Source organism: Odocoileus virginianus, chromosome 2, assembly GCF_023699985.2.
Source record: "Odocoileus virginianus isolate 20LAN1187 ecotype Illinois chromosome 2, Ovbor_1.2, whole genome shotgun sequence".
Lineage (NCBI taxonomy): Eukaryota > Metazoa > Chordata > Mammalia > Artiodactyla > Cervidae > Odocoileus > Odocoileus virginianus.
In genome coordinates this window covers 20,424,933-20,444,013 of record NC_069675.1, presented here as the reverse complement: position 1 = coordinate 20,444,013, position 19,081 = coordinate 20,424,933, and the positions used below count along the sequence as shown (strand labels likewise).

At 37.7% G+C, this 19,081-nt stretch overlaps 1 protein-coding gene across 13 annotated transcripts in view; it reads right to left on the bottom strand.

Annotated features, from left to right (window-relative positions):
- Window positions 1–19,081, bottom strand: part of ARHGEF33 (Rho guanine nucleotide exchange factor 33) — a 115,631-nt gene that overhangs the window by 73,685 nt on the left and 22,865 nt on the right. For 11 of the 13 annotated variants that reach the window (XM_070477014.1, XM_070477010.1, XM_070477012.1 and 8 more), the window contains exons 3-10: window positions 17,078–17,185; window positions 15,344–15,393; window positions 8,931–9,074; window positions 6,607–6,771; window positions 6,144–6,265; window positions 4,856–4,998; window positions 2,374–2,433; window positions 1,262–1,483 (exon numbers count right to left, since the gene is read on the bottom strand). In XM_070477014.1, coding sequence (XP_070333115.1) covers window positions 1,262–1,483; window positions 2,374–2,433; window positions 4,856–4,998; window positions 6,144–6,265; window positions 6,607–6,771; window positions 8,931–9,074; window positions 15,344–15,393; window positions 17,078–17,102 — 931 coding nt within the window. In that variant the 5' untranslated portion in view covers window positions 17,103–17,185. The remainder of the gene's footprint in view (window positions 1–1,261; window positions 1,484–2,373; window positions 2,434–4,855; window positions 4,999–6,143; window positions 6,266–6,606; window positions 6,772–8,930; window positions 9,075–15,343; window positions 15,394–17,077; window positions 17,186–19,081) is intronic. The other 2 variants (XM_070477052.1, XM_070477055.1) reach the window with 1 other exon arrangement.

The window sequence follows — 19,081 nt, the reverse complement described above, 5'->3', positions numbered from 1 at the left end:
AATGCTGGAGAGGGTGTGGAGAAAAGGGGACCCTCTTACACTGTCGGTGGGAATGCAAACTAATACAGCCACTATGGAGAACAATGTGGAGATTCCTTTAAAAACTGTAAATAGAACTGCCATGTGACCCAGCAATCCCACTACTGGGCATACACACAGAGGAAACTAGAATTGAAAGAGACACATGTACCCCAGTGTTCATCGCAGCACTATTTACAATAGCTAGAACATGAAAGCAACCTAGATGTCCTTTGGCAGACAAATGGATAGGAAAGCTGTGATACATATACACAATGAAATATTACTCAGCTATTAAAAAGAACACATTTGAATCAGTTCTAATGAGGTGGATGAAACTGGAGCCTATTATACAGAGTGAAGTAAGTCAGAAATAAAAACACCAATACAGTATATTAATGCATATATATGGAATTTTAGTGATGACCCTATATGGAGACAGCAAAAGAGTCACAGATGTAAAGAACAGACTTTTGAACTCTGTGGGAGAAGGTGAGGGTGGGATGATTTGAGAGAATAGCATTGAAATGTGTATGTTACCATATGTGAAATAGATCGCCAGTCCAGGTTCAGTGCATGAGTCAGGACACTCAGGGCTGGTGCACTGGGATGACCCAGAGGGATGGGATGGGGAGGGAGGTGGGAGGGGCTTCGGGATGGGAGACACATGTACACCCATGGCTGATTCATGTCAATGTATGGCAAAAACCACTACAATATTGTAAAGTAACTAGCCTCCAATTAAAATTAATTAATTAAAAACAACAGTTGGAGGGTAATGCCATTGTCAGACATATGCTAAGTGCTCAGTGATGATTCATCATTCGAAGAAAGAAAGGAAAGAGGGAAAAAGGAAAAAAGAAGGAAAGGAAAATCAGACCTCATTGCAGTATTTGACTTTTTGGTGGTGAACCCCTGATACAAGATTCATACGTTGAACATTCCATATCACTGAATAAATCCATCACAAAATTCTGCCTTCTTCTCCACTAACCTCATGCCTTTTTTTCCAGAGCGGTACAATACTAAGTGTCACAGATACCCAGAATCAAAGTGTTAGTCCCAGTTGGCCGTATGACCTCAGGTGAGTCCCTTTACCACTAAAGACTTCAGTTTGTTCATCTCAAAAGGAAACCAGAGGTTCAGTGGTCTCATAGGCCCACTGCATCTAAATTCCAAGGATTCAAGCCCTTAAATTTCTTGTTCTTTGCATTTTCAGCCTACATTGCCCCTTGGGACTTACCAGCTAAGGAAGTTTCACATAAAACATTTTCCAAGGAGCTATGTCTGCCCTGGCCCACTTCCTTGAGTTTATCTGGGTGGTCTTTTGTGACGTATTCTTCACCCCAGTCTTTAGTATCCTTAGGCTGCCTCCACACACCAGGTGGGAGATGACTCTTGGGTTGGATATCAGCTGAGAGGCAAGGCTTGAGGTTTTCTTCTGCTTCTGGAGTTGGGGTCATTCCTGAAAAATAACATCTGCCATCAAGTTCTGATTTTTTTAAAATTATATTTGTTACTAACTCAAAAATATTATGCCTTTGCTTAGGTACAACTATCCTTTGAGGGTTAAACATATCAGTTAAGAATTAAAAGTCTCCACAGTTACAAAGGATCACCTTTCTCTGTTTCTGGTCTATATACTTGACTGTTGGCACACAGACTGTACTGAATGACTTTTATTTTTTTTTTTTTCTGAATGACTTTTAAAAATAAATTTTATAAAATAAAATATAAATTAATTTATAAATTATTTATTTTTATAAAATATAATAACAAAACTAATTTATAGTCATATGTATTGATTCTTCATATTTCTTCCTTTCAGGTGAGCACACCTGGGGAGAACACACAGAAACAGCAGGAAGAAGGGTACCAAAGACAGCATCGTATTTTGGAATTTGTCCTCCTTGGCCCTGATGATGGTATATTTCCAAAGGGCAGGAGGAAGGGAGGGAGGGGAGATGAAATAATTTATAAGATTCTGGTGAATTATCTCCTAGATAACTTTTAAATACATAAACTATAAGATGTGTGGTCCACAGAAAGCTTAAATGTCATTCCACCTGCACTTGTGAGTTCTCAGCAAGTGTTAGTTCAGTGGTAACTGAAGCAAGCCTGAAGGAACTGAGAAGACTGGTTTTGTCTTCAACTTCCCTTCCCTTTCTCTCCAGGTTTAACTGAGTTGCTGACCTACTCCAGCATACATGTTGGAATCTTAGTAAACACAGTGCTTTATCTTGCCTGAGTTCTTTCACGCCTGGTTTGGGACTGAGGGCATAGAAGCAGGAAAGGTAGAAGAAGGGATAGGGTGAGACTGTTAAAGAAAAGAGAACTTGAAGAAGAGCCACTTACCAGGACCCATTATTCCCTTCACATTGCTGTCTCCTACGTGCATGGATCTGGTCTCTTGCGCTGCAGATGAAGGAAAGCTTTCAATCAATACTCATCCCACTAACTTGGACTGGCACCTTCTATGAACTAAGGACTGGGATACGCTCACAGAGCTTACCCTCTACTGGGGAAGCCAGAGCAGTAAAAAAGCATTACAATAGGGTGTGGCAAGTACTAGTCTCTCATTTCTACAAAGATATAACTAGTACTTAACTCATAGATAGCAGTAAGAATTAAATAAGATAATATTTCTAAACTGCACACAGCAAGAGCTAAATGATTATGTAACTATTATGGTGCGGATGGTAATGCTAAACAGAGCCAGAAGGATGATTTTAAAATGTAAGTCAGACCCTGTCAAGCCTCTGCTTAGCCCTCCAACAGCTCCTCATTTCTGTGCAAAGACCCAAGATCTTAGAATGATCTTAAGGCCCTGAAATATCTGCCCCCTCCCCTGCCTGCTGGGTTTTTTTTTCTTTCTTTTTTTAAAAAACCCATCTCCTATTGTTTCCCTGTTTATTTTGCTTTTAGCCCCATTGGTCTTATGCAATTTCTTGAGCATATCAGTGATGTTCCTACCAGGACCTTGGGACTGGTCCCTTTCCCCCACTCTGATATCCATAAACCTACTTTCTCACTTCCTTCAGGTCTTTACCTGGTACCTTCTCTAAAATTATACCTGTGTTTCCTTATTTGTCTTCTGATCACTGTCTAACATACTACATATTTTGTCTTGTTCATTGTCTGCTTCCTTCAGAACAAGAGGTCCTTGAGGGTTAGAAATTCTTGTTGTTCATTATGATATCCCACCACCTAAATCAATGCTTGAGGCGAATGGATGGATGAAAGTATAGATGAATGGATGGAGAGAAGGAAGGGTAGCGGGTGGCCAACACCTTGACGGCAACCTCATGAGAGACCTTGAGCCAGAGGCACTCAGCTACTCTGTGCAAAGATTCCTAACTCAGAGAAACTGTGATATAATGAATGTTTGCTATTTTAAGATACTGAATTTGGGGTCAGTGGATAACAATGGCACCATTTTATAATGGGTAAGCCAACCCCTTCTGAAAGTTTGGTCCTTTGACCTCAAGTTTTAACATAAACTACCACCAATCATATCTAGAATGTCTTACTATGCCATATTATTCCCAAATTTGTATAGCAACTCAATAGAATAGACTATATTATATAAGCCATGCCTATATAATAATGAAAGAAGGAGAATTTGCCATGCATCTGGGCAAATACAACTTTTAATCTTTTATCTTGTGCATATGGTCAGCTGTCCCAGATTTGACTCTGATCTGACTTTTACCTTCCAAGCCCATTCTACATTCTTCCCTAACAACATCTTCATTTTATGCTGTGCTTTTTATGCCGTGGAGCAAAAAATGTAGAGCCACCTGTGATGAACCCATTTCCTAGATTGATCAAGTGAGTCTTCCCAGGCTGCACCTATTGAGTCTCTAAAATGGGTAAAAAATAAAAAAGCAAATCTGTACTTTTGAAGTTAACACCACTTAAAAGCCCCTTGATTAAGATTTTTAAATTATCCAAAGCAGATTTATTATCTTTGAATATATGAGTTACATTGTTTCTTAAGCCATAAGGGTGGAAAACCACCAGTCCTGCTCTTGAGGAGATTACAGTCAGTCTAGAAGTTATTGAGTCTCTTTTGGAGACTTTCAACATGAGACCAAAAAATCATAGGAAAATTTATCCAAACAATGTTGGTATTCCATTCATGCTCCTGCATATGAGGTACTTGCTAAACATTGTTGAGGGTACAAAGATATAGCAAACATGTAAGTGAACATGCTTAGCAACATCTCTTGGAAAGCCATTTTCTTCAGGACTGCTACATACAGATATTTTCTAATTATTTTCAGTGATGTGGCTATGGCTGTTTCAGCCCACAAACACCACCAGATCAGTTTTCCAGAGAAAGGAGAGTACAGAATTAGGTTATCACTGACATCAATGCCTGCCTGTTAGGGCAGATATAACTTTCTCATATCCGTGAAAACTTTGTTGAAAAAAAAAAAGAACACAATTTTCCATCTGTGCAGAGAGGTAAGGATTGAGAAGTAATGTAGAAAATAAAACAATTTATTAGAGTGAATAATTAAAAAAATTTTTTTTCTACTATAGCTGGTATAGTATTATTGTATAGTAAGTTTTTTCCAACCCATTTGAAACTTAGAATACCCAGATTATTATTTTCCCTCAAAAGAAAATCTTTTAAATTTGGGCAGACTCTCTCCATCTCTTAGATCCTCTGAATTCTTTTACATTCCAATTACAAAAGCAAAACATCCTGAGCGATACATTATTTTCATCTAATAAAGATGGAGGCTGTAAGCCTATTCTCAATGTTACTGAAGTCCTAGGAACCAAGGGAGAACTACTTGGCTAATTCAATATGATATGTGAACTGTACCTTTTTCATAGGCCTGAGAAGGCAAAAGGTTTGTAAAGTCTTCACTTGGAAGAACAGGCTCAGGGATGTTGATGGAACGGAAAGGACTTCCTTGTGCTTGAGCAGGTCCAGCCTGTGATCCATGTTCTTCTTTCTGAGTTTTCCTAAAAAAAGAAAAGAAAAAAGGCTCTTACTACATGATGGGGTAAGAAAAGAGTCAGTTCAGAATAGGTCAAGAAAATTTCTGAACCATACAAAATTGCAGTTTTTGTAAATTAAACACAGTTGAATACTAGCAATTCATATGATTCAATGCAACTCATCACCAAATACCTACAATTCACCTTCTAATTATAATATCTGTATTCTTATTTTTCTGTTACTAGCTTCCCTGTTACAGAGTTTACAGCGGGAACAATTTCTTGGGATAATTTACATTCTCTTCACAAAGCAATACAAGAGTAGCAGGAAGGAGCAGGTACTCTACTGAAAACACTGAACCATTCTCCAGGGTCACACAAATATTAGTTATATTTTAAATTTGATCATATCAAAACATGTAACAATGAAGATTATGTCTCCTTAGTGGTGCAGCTTTACTTAATTCAGCCTGGTTGGGATATTGTTTAACATAAATTTATTTTCAATGGTCAAAGTGAAATAATAATAGTATTAGAGAAATTTCAGAAATCTAATAAAATCACTGGTGACCCCATTATCTTAGCACAAAAATCATAATTTAAATATATCTTTCTAGTTGTTATTTTCCTGGTGGCTCAGTTGGTAATGAGTCTGCCTGCAATGTGGGAGACCCAGATTCAATCCCTGGGTCGGGAAAATCCCCTGGAGAAGGAAATAGCAACCCACTCCAGTATTCTTGCCTGGAGAATTCTATGGACAGAGGGGCCTGGTGGGCTACAGTCCATGGGGTCACAAAGAGTCAGACGTGACTGAGTGACTCACACTTTCACTTTCTAGTTGTTATTTTACGTTTTTACAGTTAAATTCTGCATGCCACTTCATATTTTCGTTTAACTTCCAGTTATATTAAGTGTTTTTTCTGCTACTGTTCTTATTTCCCCCACCAGGAATTGAACCTTTGCACCCTGCATTGTAAACATGGAGTCTTTACTGGACTGCCAGGGAGGTCCCACCGTTCATTTTTGTGCTGCATAATCTCTATCACATGCTGATTCATGGAGCCCAGTGGCCAGCTGTCCACCAACAGAAGGAAAGGTATTCCTGGTGCCTGTCTATGAGCCATTGCTTATACACTTGCGTTTGGTCAGTTTTTTGGTCAGACACTCACTTGGCTTTAACTTTTCGAGATTCTCTTCGCTTTTCCTGTTGAAGCTGTTCGATTTTCTGTTGCATCTCTTCTTGTTTGGAAGTGATGGCCTGGATCATTGACATGGCATTGCTCAGCTCTTCCTAAAAAATAAGAATTGATATGTCTTTAATCTAGTATATGAAGTTAAAGTATATAACATAATATTTAGTACACAGAAAACTTTTAATACATATTAAATGAATGAATGAGAGATGAAAACTTTACTTCTATTGTAGCTTCTAATTTTAACATAGAGATCCAACCAAGTAAAACATGATATTTTTTCATGAAAGTTAGTGAATGGGCCAGAGGAAAATTCTTGTATTTGGTTGCTAGGCAAAAAGGCAAGTTTTTTTGTTGTTGTTTGTTTGGTTTTTTTTTTTTTTTTACTTCTGTTAAGATGACCAGAAATCTTTAGGAAGGAAATAGAAGAAGGACCTACCTTAAAATAGTTCAATGAATTCTTCATCTCAGTAACTTTCTCTTCCATGGAACATCTGCAGCTCTTAACCTTCTCTTCCAAAGCATATTCTCCATGTTGAATTCTTGACAGTTCTTGCATTGCTTCTGTGAAGCCAGTTTTGAGTTCAGAGGCTAGAGCCTGCAACTAAATAATACACAAAGAGTTAATTCAATTTGCTATAAATTATTATGAATGGAATCTCTGATCCCTTGGATGTTTCTTTTGTTTGCAAAACCAGGCTCTTGAACATGTACAGAACTCATTTACTAGAAGACGATTTTGTACACAACTTAAGGCAACCTTGGTCCCATATGTCTAGGGAAAAGTGGGTCTTCTTTATATCACTCACCCTGAAGCTTGATAGTGATAAAAAAAGCAACCAATTTATTGTTTGCAAGTGTTCCTACAACTTACTATTTATTTGAACACCTTTGATTAAAAAGAGATTTATTTTCAAAGCAACCTATGCATGTGAAAGACAGTGTTGATCAGTAACTCTTTGGATTCCATGCAAGAAATGATGTTGAAGAAATTCAGTTATTTTTTTCCTTAAAAAAATAAAATGATAAAAAGAGTAATGATTAAGCATATTTGAATATTTCTTTGAAAGGGAAGAAGTTTTTTTAATATTCTTGGATGATATCATGAAAAAGGAGATTATGGTGTTTCCAGGGGCAGGAAAACCTAGTGCTGGTAGAAACTCAGCACTTTGATAGTAATGAGAAGCATCTTCAGCCGTCAAGCCTGGTCTTGTAGGAATGCACACTTGGATTTTTATTGTCAACTTCCAACCATGAAAAGGTGTCAATTTTGGAGTCAGGTAGGGTATAAATCCTAGCAACTCTGCTACAAGTACTAAAACCTCAGGCAAGTTGGTTAACCTCTTTGTAGCAATTTCCTCATCCATAATATAGCTAGGATAATATTTCACAGGACTGTCTTGAGAATTAAGTGAATAAATGTAGGTAAGGTACCTACCACAGCATATGCTTGGTATGTAAAAAGTGTTCAAGAAATTTTAATTCTTTTCCCCCTTGAAGTGGTAAATCAGAAAGCTAAGCACAAACAGAAATGTGGAGAAAATGGAGCACTTCTAAATTTCAGTTTTATTTATTGAGTCATTGAAAAAAGCATTTTCAACAAACAAAAGGTTAAGATAATAACAATAAGGTAATAATAACATTACTTACATGATTTTTATGATCTTAACATTCTGCTAGGTATAGAAATGCTTACTCCAGATTGCTTTTTGAAACAGAACTTTTTAGGAGCCTTAAACACCCTTTCCAAATGGTTCCAACTTGTGTGACATCTCAAAGTATAAAATGAATTACTCTTCTGCACCATATTTTCAAAATATATGGCTTGTGGGTCTCTGTGCTTCACAGAGGGCTTGGAGGAGGGGAAAGTAAGAGGAATCAAGGAGATCATTCCGAGGAAAAAAAGCATGACATCTCAGGTGTTTGGAGCTGAAAGACTGGGAAACAACATGAGCAATCTGTATTTCATTCCAGTCATTTTTAATTTTGATATGTCTGTGATGGGTTTTAGCACATGTCCTAATTCAGTTGTCATGTTAGGTTAAATCACCAGATCAACTACATTTGATCTGGTAATTTTCATTATACAAATTCATCTTCTGTGAGCAAAATGAAGTCGATGGCCATGTGATATCAAAGCAAAATGTAGGCATGTTTTAAAATTGAAGGAAGGAAACCTAACATTCACTCATGATTCCTGCTTGGAAAAAAAAAGGGAACCACTTTCCAACAGAAATAGGTTTCATTTTCACTACTCCCCTAGGTGGATGTGTGGCGTTTTGCCCAGAGGCAAAAGGAAGCAGCAGGATTCTCTTCACCTGTAGAACCTAAGTTCTCAAATATTAAGAGCTATCAATACATTTCACTAACAGCCAGGTTATATAGGGACTTTGGGAATTCTGAAACCATTTTGAGCTAGGAAGCACCCATTTTCTTTCCATATGCTACTTTGAGCTCCTTCAATACCTGCCACTGAAGTAACACTACTGCTTTATAAACAGGTTCATGACCATTGATCAGGCAGGGGATGCCATACATAGTGAGTACAGTCACACACCTGAGACTACAGGTCACTTTTAAGTTGCTTGGGAGATTTTGAAAACCTTTAGCTACTGCAGACTGGTTTTCTGGTACCAACTGGCCATTCCTTTGTAAGTAAAAAAAAAATACTCTGAAGACGTGGACTTATTTGCTCTGCTCTGTCTCCCGCTTTCTTATTTGACAGCCCACAGCCCACCCCCAGGATTAGAAATGGGTGTCTACCTTGTTCTCCAGCGAGTTGAACACGTTCCTCATCTCGTTGATTTTTTCGTGAAGCTGCTCTAGAGAGGTTATGATCCCTCCATCCTGCCGCTGGAGGCGGGCTCCCACTGGAGGCAGGTTCAGGGAACTCTTGTACTTGGAAGCCTACGGTACCACAGAGGGCTTCTTAGGCTCAAAGAAATAGGGGAGGGGAGTCCGAATTCTTCCTATTTCCTGCTCTTAATTTTTGTTTCTCAATTTCCTCTACTTTCTTGGCTCTTAACTCTTCTCAAGATGAATTTTAGTCATTGTCTTCCAAATTTTTTTTTTTCACCAAAGATCCCTTAAACTAAATTTTCATAAATTAAGCAAGTTGTTCCAACTTGTCTTTTACACAAACTTCTCCTTCCCTTCTGTCTCATTATTAAGGTCAGAAAAGCAGGGAATGGGCCTGTGCTTTGAGAACTCTGCAAAGTTTTAAAGATCAAGATTTGAGAAATCTCCACAAGGTGTGCCAAATTCCTGTGACACCTGACTAAAAGTTCTACAGGAACAGAAGCTCGGGTATTTTGAAGTAGCCCATAATGACAAGAATGCCAGGGTAATTGCTTTGGCTTCCCCCTAAATCAGGGTTGCTACAGAAGAAATGGGGTCTTTCTGCCAGCTGCCACTCCCTAATTTTTAGCCTCTGTTAATCCAATGCAATGGATTAACCCATTGCAATTAACTTATTGCAGTGATTTAAAACACAAAGTGAGTCATTTGAACAGTCAAGAGTAAATTTCCCAAATCTACTCCTCTACACTTCCTGCAGAAGTTGATCCTTAAAGTTATTCTTACCAGGCAACACTGAGGCTGATAGGAAGCCTGGTGTGGTGGAAATTTATCTTATCTATCCCTGGATGCAACACAGGTCTAGCAGAGATAGCTTCTCTGAAGTTAGAAGAACATGCCTCGATGGTAAAAAGAGACTGAGGCTTAAACAGGGCTTATAAATCCTAGAAAAGATTCAATGGAAATTTTGATGATGAAACCTATTACTGTAGGACTGGTTCCCATAGTTTTACAGTTAGAGTTTCTTTGGGCATATAACCCATTTTCTTAAATTATTAATATTTTTATTAACAGAGAAAAAGAAAAAAAGAGAGTCACCCCAAATCTCAATACTTTAATATAACCATTAACATTTTGGTATATTTCCTTCTATTTTGTGCCATAAATATAAATGCAAGTATTAGTAGCATTGGCTTTGGCTTCCTAGGTAGCATGGTGGTAAAGAATTCACCTGCCAATGCAGGAGATGTAAGAGAAATGGGTTTGATCCCTGGGTCGGGAAGATCCCTTGGAGTAGGAAATGGCAACCCACTCCAGTATTCTTACCTGAAAAATGCCAGAGGAGTCTGGCGGGCTATGGTCCATCATGTCTCAAAGAGTCCGACACGACTAAGCACACACGCATGCATATTTATAGTGTTGAAATCACATAAAAGTATATTTTGATTCTGCCCTCCTTTCTCTTTCCTTCTGCATAACATTCTTATAAGTCCTTTCCCTCAGCCTTCAAATGTTTGTCTAAGTGTACATTTTAATGGCTATATAATATTCCATCCTACAAGTGTGCCAGAGTTTACCTACTCATTCACCCTTGTTGTAAATTTGTTATTTATGATTTTTCTATATAAGATAATGCATTGAAATATAATGCTTTTTTACTTAAAGCTTTGTATATATTTCAGTTATTTCCTTTGGATAATTCTTAAATATGAAATTACTGAGTCAAAGGATGTTAGGTAGTATTGACCCAAAGGAAAATATACCATATTGGAATGTATTCAATTAATTAATAATTATACAAAATATATTTGACCAGAGGGCTTGAAAAGTTATAATAATATGGTTGTATATATTCTTGGAAACATACTGTATGACATGCAATGTCCTAAATTAGTGTATTTGGAAAATCACGTCTTAGACAAGACATATGAAACATAAGTAATATAAATGATAGAAGTTAAAGTGTCTACATTCCTAAGGCTACACATGAGCCAAAAACATGGCTGGAGTTCAAGTCATTAGTGTGAGGGTGCACTAGAACTAAATTGTGCTGTTACCACATCTGTTGCCTTAACTGGGGGACCCTCAACCCTCCTCACTTCTCATGTTACTGAAATCATAATTTTAAATATATATTCCAAATGAAGTAATCACTTGGCTGAATCAACACAGTGGACTCTGGAAAAGAGATTGGGGTGGACTTTGAGGGGGTTATGGACAATGGACAAAGAGGAGAGGGATAGATTTGGATGCAAATAAAAGGGAGTGTACTAAGCTAAGGAGCAGTCAGGGTGTCCGCTGATTCACCTGGTCCACAGTAATTCTACCTGGAGTGAACTGGGAGATGATAGTGCTCATTCTACTGTTGACGTCTGTGACCTGATTTAGGTCACAGTACGATATTCTTACCAAGGTTATGTTCATCCAAAGAACTGGAAGCCAATCAGGCTACGAACATTTTAACACTTTTACTGCATTTGAATTAAATTAGTCAAAAAATAATACTCCTTGTTTTAATCATTGTTTCTTTGAGCTTCAACCTTTCCTTCTATTTATTAGCCATCTGCAATTTTGTTTTGGTAAATTGTTTGTGTTCTTCACCCATATTCTGTCAGGGTTTCAGAATTTTCCTATTTATTGATTCTATGAATTATTTATATATCATTAAAGCTCTGTAATATTTTTGTAGGAAATTTTCCAGTTTTTGTTATTTGTCTCTGAATTTGTTGAAACTATTTTTACATTAGGAAAATTTTTAATTGGGATGTGATGTACTCACTAACCTTTCCCTTTGTGATTTTTTTCCAGTGCTTTTTTTTTCTTAAAAAGATATTTTCTAGTGCTTTTTTTCCTAAAAAGACATCCAGAGACAAAATAAATATTCACTAATTCTAAACTTCTATGGTTTTTAAAAATATTTAATGCTTTATTTCACTTTTGAGTTTATTTTGATTAGAGTATGAAGCAAAGATCTCTTCTTTTTTTGCAAAGAACCAGACAGTTTTCCAAATACCATTTAGCACCAAACTAAAATGACTACATCAGACCCCTTGGCTTAAAGCAATATACACATCTCATGAGATCCATTCATTCATTCAACTAATATTTATTGAATATGTATTATATTCCAGGCACTATACTTTGTTCTGAGAATATAACAAAGACCAAAATGTGCTAATCCCTGCCCATGGAGCTTACATTCTAGAAAAGGAGACAGACAACTGAAAAATAATAAACAAGTTAATATTTACTATAATGTCAGGTAGGGATTGGGAGGTCTGTTGAGAAAATAAGGAGATAGAAAATGTCTGAAATGTCACATTTTCCTTTACCTTTCATATCTTGCTCTCCCTTTTAAGTATAGATTATATCTATTATAGTTAATCTCTCTCTGTATCCCTCCTTCCTTGTCCTCTTCTTTATTTCTCCTCCTTCATCTTCTTTTGGTTAAATGTTGCTTGGAGTAAACAGACTGGGGTTTAGGAGACATTCTTTTAAAACAAGGACGGGGTTATAATCACAGCATCACAAAGGTCACATGGAGCAAGTTCACTTCCACTGCTTCATTTGTTCCTTCGTGAACAGATGTACTTGGATGTATACAATAAGAGAATGAGGCCATCCCCACTGCAGCTATATTTAGCTAACATTCAGGGAGTGACCTACATAAAATCTGTAATAGACTTTAAATCATACCTGAGTTTAAAGAGATAGTCACACTCATTCAAATGCCATACACAGGTCAGGCATTAACAGGGGGGAGGTGGGCAGGGAGGTCTTGGACAGACAAGTGAAGCCTCAGATGAGCACTGAAGGAAGATTCACTTCCTGTTTCCAAACCATTGTTCAGGCTAGTCCCTCTGCCTAAAATTACCCTTCCCCACATCCACTTACCAAATGATTAACTCGTTCTTACATGCCTGATCAAATCCTTCAGTTAAAATTAATTCATCCCTTTTTCATATTCCACAGAATTTTATCAATACCTCTGTTGAAATTCTTCCAAACAGCATACCTTGTATTTCTTGTATGTTTTTCAGGACACTTTAAAATCAGTAAGAATATCTGTTTCGTCTCCCATTCAAGTCCCAAGCAGTAGACTTTGCACATAGTAACTGCTCAATAAATATGCATTAAGTTGAAATGAGGCTATTTTCTTCAGCCTCTCTGTTTGCTGGTCTGGTTCTAAGAGCAACATGATTACAATGTTTTCATTATCTTGTGCTGGTTTGCCCTAATTGGGCCCTCAGCAGAGATCTCTTACATGATATTTTTGGGAACTAACTAGTTGTTATTTTCATTTTACTGTTACTCAAAGTAAACAAATTTAAATTACATTTCCCCAAACTACCTGCTCCTCTGGATTCCTGTATCTCTATTTGGGAGACCACTATTTTTTATAGTTGCTATTTCATCACTCAGTCATGTCCGACTCTTTTGCGACCCCATGGACAATAGCCCACCAGGCTCCTCTGGACTGTGGGATTTCCTACGCAAGAATACTAGAGTGGATTGCCATTTCTTTCTCCAGGGGATCTTCCTGACCCAGAGATAGAACCTGCGTCTTCTGCATTGGCAGGCAGATTCTTTACCACTGAACCACCATGGATGCCCCCTTTTCCTAGCTGTTGTTGTTCAGTCGGTAAGTCATGTCTGATTCTTTGCAACCCCATGGACTGCAGCACACCAGGCTTCTCTGTCCTTCACCATTTCCTGGAGTTTGCTCAAACTCATGACCATTGAGTCATGATGCCATCCCCCTTCTTCTCCAGCCCTCAATTTTTCCCAGCATCAGAATCTTTTCCAATGAGTCAGCTATCCATAGCAGGTGGCCAAAGTATTACAGCTTCAGCATCAGTCCTTCCAGTGAATATTCAGGGTTGATTTCCTTTATATCTCCTTGCTGTCCAAGGGGATCTCAAGAGTCTTCTCCAGCACCACAATTTGAAAGCATTGATTCTTTGGTGCTCAACCTTCTTTATGGTCTAACTATCACATCTGTACATGACTACGGGAAAAATCATAACTTTGACTATAGAGACCTTCGTTGGCAAAGCCAAGTCTCTGATTTTTAATATGCTAAGTTTGTTGTAGCTTCTCTTCCAAAGAGCAAGCATCTTTTAATTTCAAGTTTGCATTCACCATCCTCAGTGATTTTGGAGCCAAGAAAATAAAATGTCTCTGTTTCCACTTTTTCCCCATCTATTTGCATGAAATGATGGGACCAGATGCCATGATCTTAGTTTTTTGAATGTTGTGTTTTATTTATTTATTTGTTTATTTTTTTGAATGTTGTGTTTTAAACCAGCTTTTTCATTCTCCTCTTTCACACTCACCAAGAGGTTCTTTAGTTCCTCTTCGCTTTCTACCATTAGAGTGGTATCATCTACATATCTGAGGTTGTTGATATTTCTCCTGGCAATCTTGATTCTATCTGTGAGTCATCCAGACTAGCATTTTGCATGATGTACTCGACATATAAGTTAAATAAGCAGGGTGCCAATAAACAGCCTTGATGTACTCCTTCCCAGTTTTGAACCAGTCCATTGTTCCATGTCTGATTATAAATGTTGCTTCTTGCCCTGCATACAGATTTCTCAGGAGACCGGTAAGGTGGTCTGGTATACCAGGGCTTAAAACCTCAAGAGCCAACTTTGAAATCACCCTTTCTCCCAAACCCCACCTAACCTTGTCAGTTCTTTCTTCCTTCTCAAGTATTCCAAATAACAATGCCTTAAGTCTAGAGAGTAGCATGGGTTTCCCTAGCCCAAGCTGTTTTCACGTTACATATTATGTCAGAATGAACTCTATGATTTTTAACGACAGAAATTTACTTTAAATTACAGTTGGTGGATAGAAGCCAAAGAAATACTATGTAGAGAGCCAAAGTGACTGTCATTGCAAACATATTACATAAAAGTTGGCAGAACATTTATCTCCTCGTAAATCAAATTATTCCCATTGTTAAAAGAGCTTAACTTTTTTCTGTTATCATATATGAACATCTGCAGTGTTAACCCCCTTTTATTCTCAATTCTCCCCACTAAAAGAGACTAAAAAAACCAGACCTTGCTCTCTCCTTCTGATGGAAATGTTATTACACAGGGTAATGACCAGAATGATGGTGACAAAAAGAAAAGCATCATCGATGTGGGAGTGGTGGTGCTGTATTTTATAAACTGTGTAAGCTGTCCTTCAGTCATCAGTTTTCACCAGAGTACAATGTGAATGGTACTCTTAACCCTGCTTATCTCACAGTCTTAAGTGAACAAACACAATGATACATGTAGAAGCTTTTGTGAGTGCTAAAAACAATGTGTACATAAAGAACAGTCATCATTGTGATACGTAAAAGAGTTTAAAACAATCTATGTTTTTACCTGGTAAATCTGTGCAGAAGGATTATTCATTGGCTTATGTTCATTATCTCCTGTAGGGAAAAGAGCTCAGTTTAATCAACACAATTCATTCTGTCCCTATTCTCTTCACATGCAGGGAATGAGGGGACTTACAGGATACTAAATCTGTACTTGCATGTTAAGAAGCCAATAATTCAACAGAGACAGAAGATAAGTTGGCATAGGTTATTTTATATTACATTCTAATGATCAAACCATATCTGCCTGATATATCTCTTGTAGTAGAAAATCATGTGCTACCAAGGTGGGGAAGTTTCTCAATCAAACTGAATGATAAATGATCATTCATTAGCCAGAAGGGAATGCCCATGAAGGGTCTCTTTCAGACTTCCCTGGTGGTCCAGTGGTTAAGACTCTGTGCTTCCATTGCAGGGGACACAAGTTCGATCCCTGGTCAAGGAACTAAGATCCCACAAGCTGCATGGCAGGGCCAAAAAAAAAGGGTCTGTCTTATTCTTGGGACTGAGTCAAGTTTATCTGAGGGGCTAGTCCCAGTCAGGAAGTCATTTATTCAGTGGTCACTCTGTTGTTCTCAGGAGGCCTGTGTAAAAACATTCCTTACTTCTTCTGCCTCTGATCCTTGCTAAACTTCAGAGCTCCGCCCTCTGTCCTGCCCAGATCAGCTAAAGGAATTTTGCTGTCCTCCTGGGCAAGAGGGTTGATGGAAGGAAATTCCAATACAAAGGGTCTTGGAAGGATGCAGGCAGAAAGAAAACAGTATTGTCAACACTAGAGACAGGTCAAACACAAAGAAAGTAGTAGGTGATGAAAACCATTTGCACTAGGGAGGAAAAAGATTAGCCTAGAATGTACCTGTCAGAACCTCAGCCCTGAGAACGAGGTAAATTGCATAAAATGTACACCTCACACGCAGCCCTTTGCTTATCCATTTTAGCCACATCTCCTTTGTATCACATTGTATGAATCAAGCAGTTTATAGATAAAATCCCCAGCTGCAAATATTTGGATGTATAGATGTGTACATTGTTCTCCTAGGACATTCAGGTACAGGAAAGCCTTCCTTAGAGGAATCAGCCTCAGTATGTGAAGTTTATAAATAATATATAACTTCAGCTCAGGTCTTCTACACACCAAAGGCAGTCTCTATAAAATCCAGATGGTTTGAGATTACCAATCCCCCTTACAAGCTTGAGTGGATTTACTTAACCTATTTCATGCTATGTCCCAACAGCCTGGTATAATGGCAAGAACCAGAACCTGGGGACAGAGACCAGGGTCCCAGATCAAACTCTGACATTTTCTAGCTATAGCCTCACTTCTCTATGACTGTTTCTTTACCTATCAACTGAAGATGATAACAGACCCTACTTTTATATGGTTGATTCTGTGTGGTAAAGTTTAAAAGAGGAAGCCCTCATGTTTCTAGGTCAGCCTAGAAGGCATTGGATGTCTGTTAGTTCAGTATATATCTTGACCCTTTTCAGAAGGTCATTCTGAGGCAGTCCTAAAATTATTGCTAAGAAAAGTAAGAAACTACTCAAATTATAGATATACATGTAGCATTTCCTGTTTCCCCAATACTGTGTCTGTGCTCTTCCTGGTCATTCTGTTATGATAGTGAAATAAGAATAGTCAAGTTAACATATTATTATTTTATGAGATAAGGGCAAGACAAGCTTACAACCTATATTTCTTAAATCCTGAGCCTTAAGCAAGACGTAGGAAAAATCTAACCTTGCTTGGTTTTAGTCTTTTCCATGGTGCCTGTTGCTTCTCTCCTCCAGCTTATTCAACATTGCATCTTCATCATCCCTGGATCAGGCCATCCCCTCGTCCCCAGACCTGTCAGTTGAAATCAAGAGTAAGGGAACAGGTGAAGTGACTGGACTTAATTTTATGTGCTAACTTTAAAAAATTGAAACAAACACAGAAGCAACAGGTGTTATGTGCAGGTTCAGAAGAGTGAAAATATTGAGCACATATTTAGCTTAAAACTCAAAGGTAAATATTTTGTCAACAAGTATGAATTTCATTAGTTAAAATTATGGTAGTTTTTAATATACTGAATTCTGTTGGGGATCAACCAATTAACTTAAACTTATTAATTTTATTAGCAGAGTATAGTTTGGGGAAATTAACTTGAGCAAGCATGAAGGCTAATATATCTGTTTCTATTTCATTAAATAGTAAGTTCCTTGATGGCCTTGCCCCACTTTCGCCATCTGTAGACTTCTTTACATCAGGAGATGCTAGTCAAATGTGGCCTGGCTGTTGTGATCTTTGGACATGAAACTGCCAGTTCAGAATGCAATCTAACAAGTAAAAATAGTATTGTGGACACTGGCCCTCTTTTTATCCCATCTAGAATCTTAACCCTTTTCAATGATTGGGGAATTCCCCAACCTTATGCAGCTTGATCAGAGGCCTCCCCTTATGTGGAAGCTGAAAGTGCCAGGTTCTCCTAGCCTCCCTTGCAGCTAAGGCATGATGGACATGTGGTAACATTTTGATATACCCATCTCAATTGGTGCTGGCAGTTGCAGAAGGATTTCCTGAGGCAGATATACTTGATATACTTCCTACTTTCTTAGAAATAGAAATGATTTTTAAGACAAGCAGCAGCAGCATCAACAAGGGTGGTAGTGGTGACCATGATCTAGTATAGACAGTTTAGGTAACTCCAGCTGCTGCTTTCCTCACCAGAACAGCTGTACTACATGATTTGGAGCATTGCTGCTGGATGCATAATCCCAAACTGGGTTCTCCAGTCTCCCAGAGATTTTATGAGCTGTCCATATCCTTTTAACAAAGTCCTTTGCTGAGTAAATCAGCCAATTATTTCCTATTGCTTTGCAATTAAGAAACCTAATTGAAATAATAAAAATATATCAACACTATCCCAGATTGAGAAAGCATAAGTTACAACTTTGTTCACTGCTCTAGAAAAGGCACATCTAATTTCTGGTGATAAAATGCAGATCAATGTTTACCTAGGGCAGGAGGTGGGAGTTTAACTGGGAAGAAGCACAGGGAACTTTTTAGGTAGATAAAAATATTCTATTGCTTAATTATGGTAGTGGTTGTCCAGATGCATAAATTTGTCAAAACTCATCAAAATGTGTATTTTGACTGAGTGCCTTTTATCCTATATAATTTATACCTCAAAGTAGAAATTAGTGTTTCATGCATATATTAAGGTCTGTGAAGCAGAATGATAAATTGACAGTCTGGAAGGCACAAATGGATGAAAAAGCATTGGTCAATAGCTGCACAATTATAAATGAGGGATCTAAAGAAAGGCCCAAAGTGAAGGCCATATGCTCTTTGGAATCTTGTACATTTTTCATGTGAGCATGGAAATTATATCAAGATAAGGCATCTTCCCTAGCTATCTGAATCTCTTTCATAGCTGATATAAACATTACTAAGATGAAAAATTTCTGCTCCTTAGCAAATAATCATTTGATATTTAATGAATTCCATGATGAATATAATTAAATCACAGAAAGTTAGAGCCAAAAGACACTGAGAAAATTATCTGATTCAACTTCTTCATTTATTGGAGAAGCAACTAAGGCATGGAGAGGGGAAGATAAGTCATCTGCTTAAAACCACACAGCTTTGAAAATAGTTGTTAGAGGTGATTTCTGTTACTATTTGGGGGAAAAAGTATTAAAATATGTGAAGCCATATTTTAATGGGATTTTTTATGGATAATTAATTCCAGAGGATTTGTTG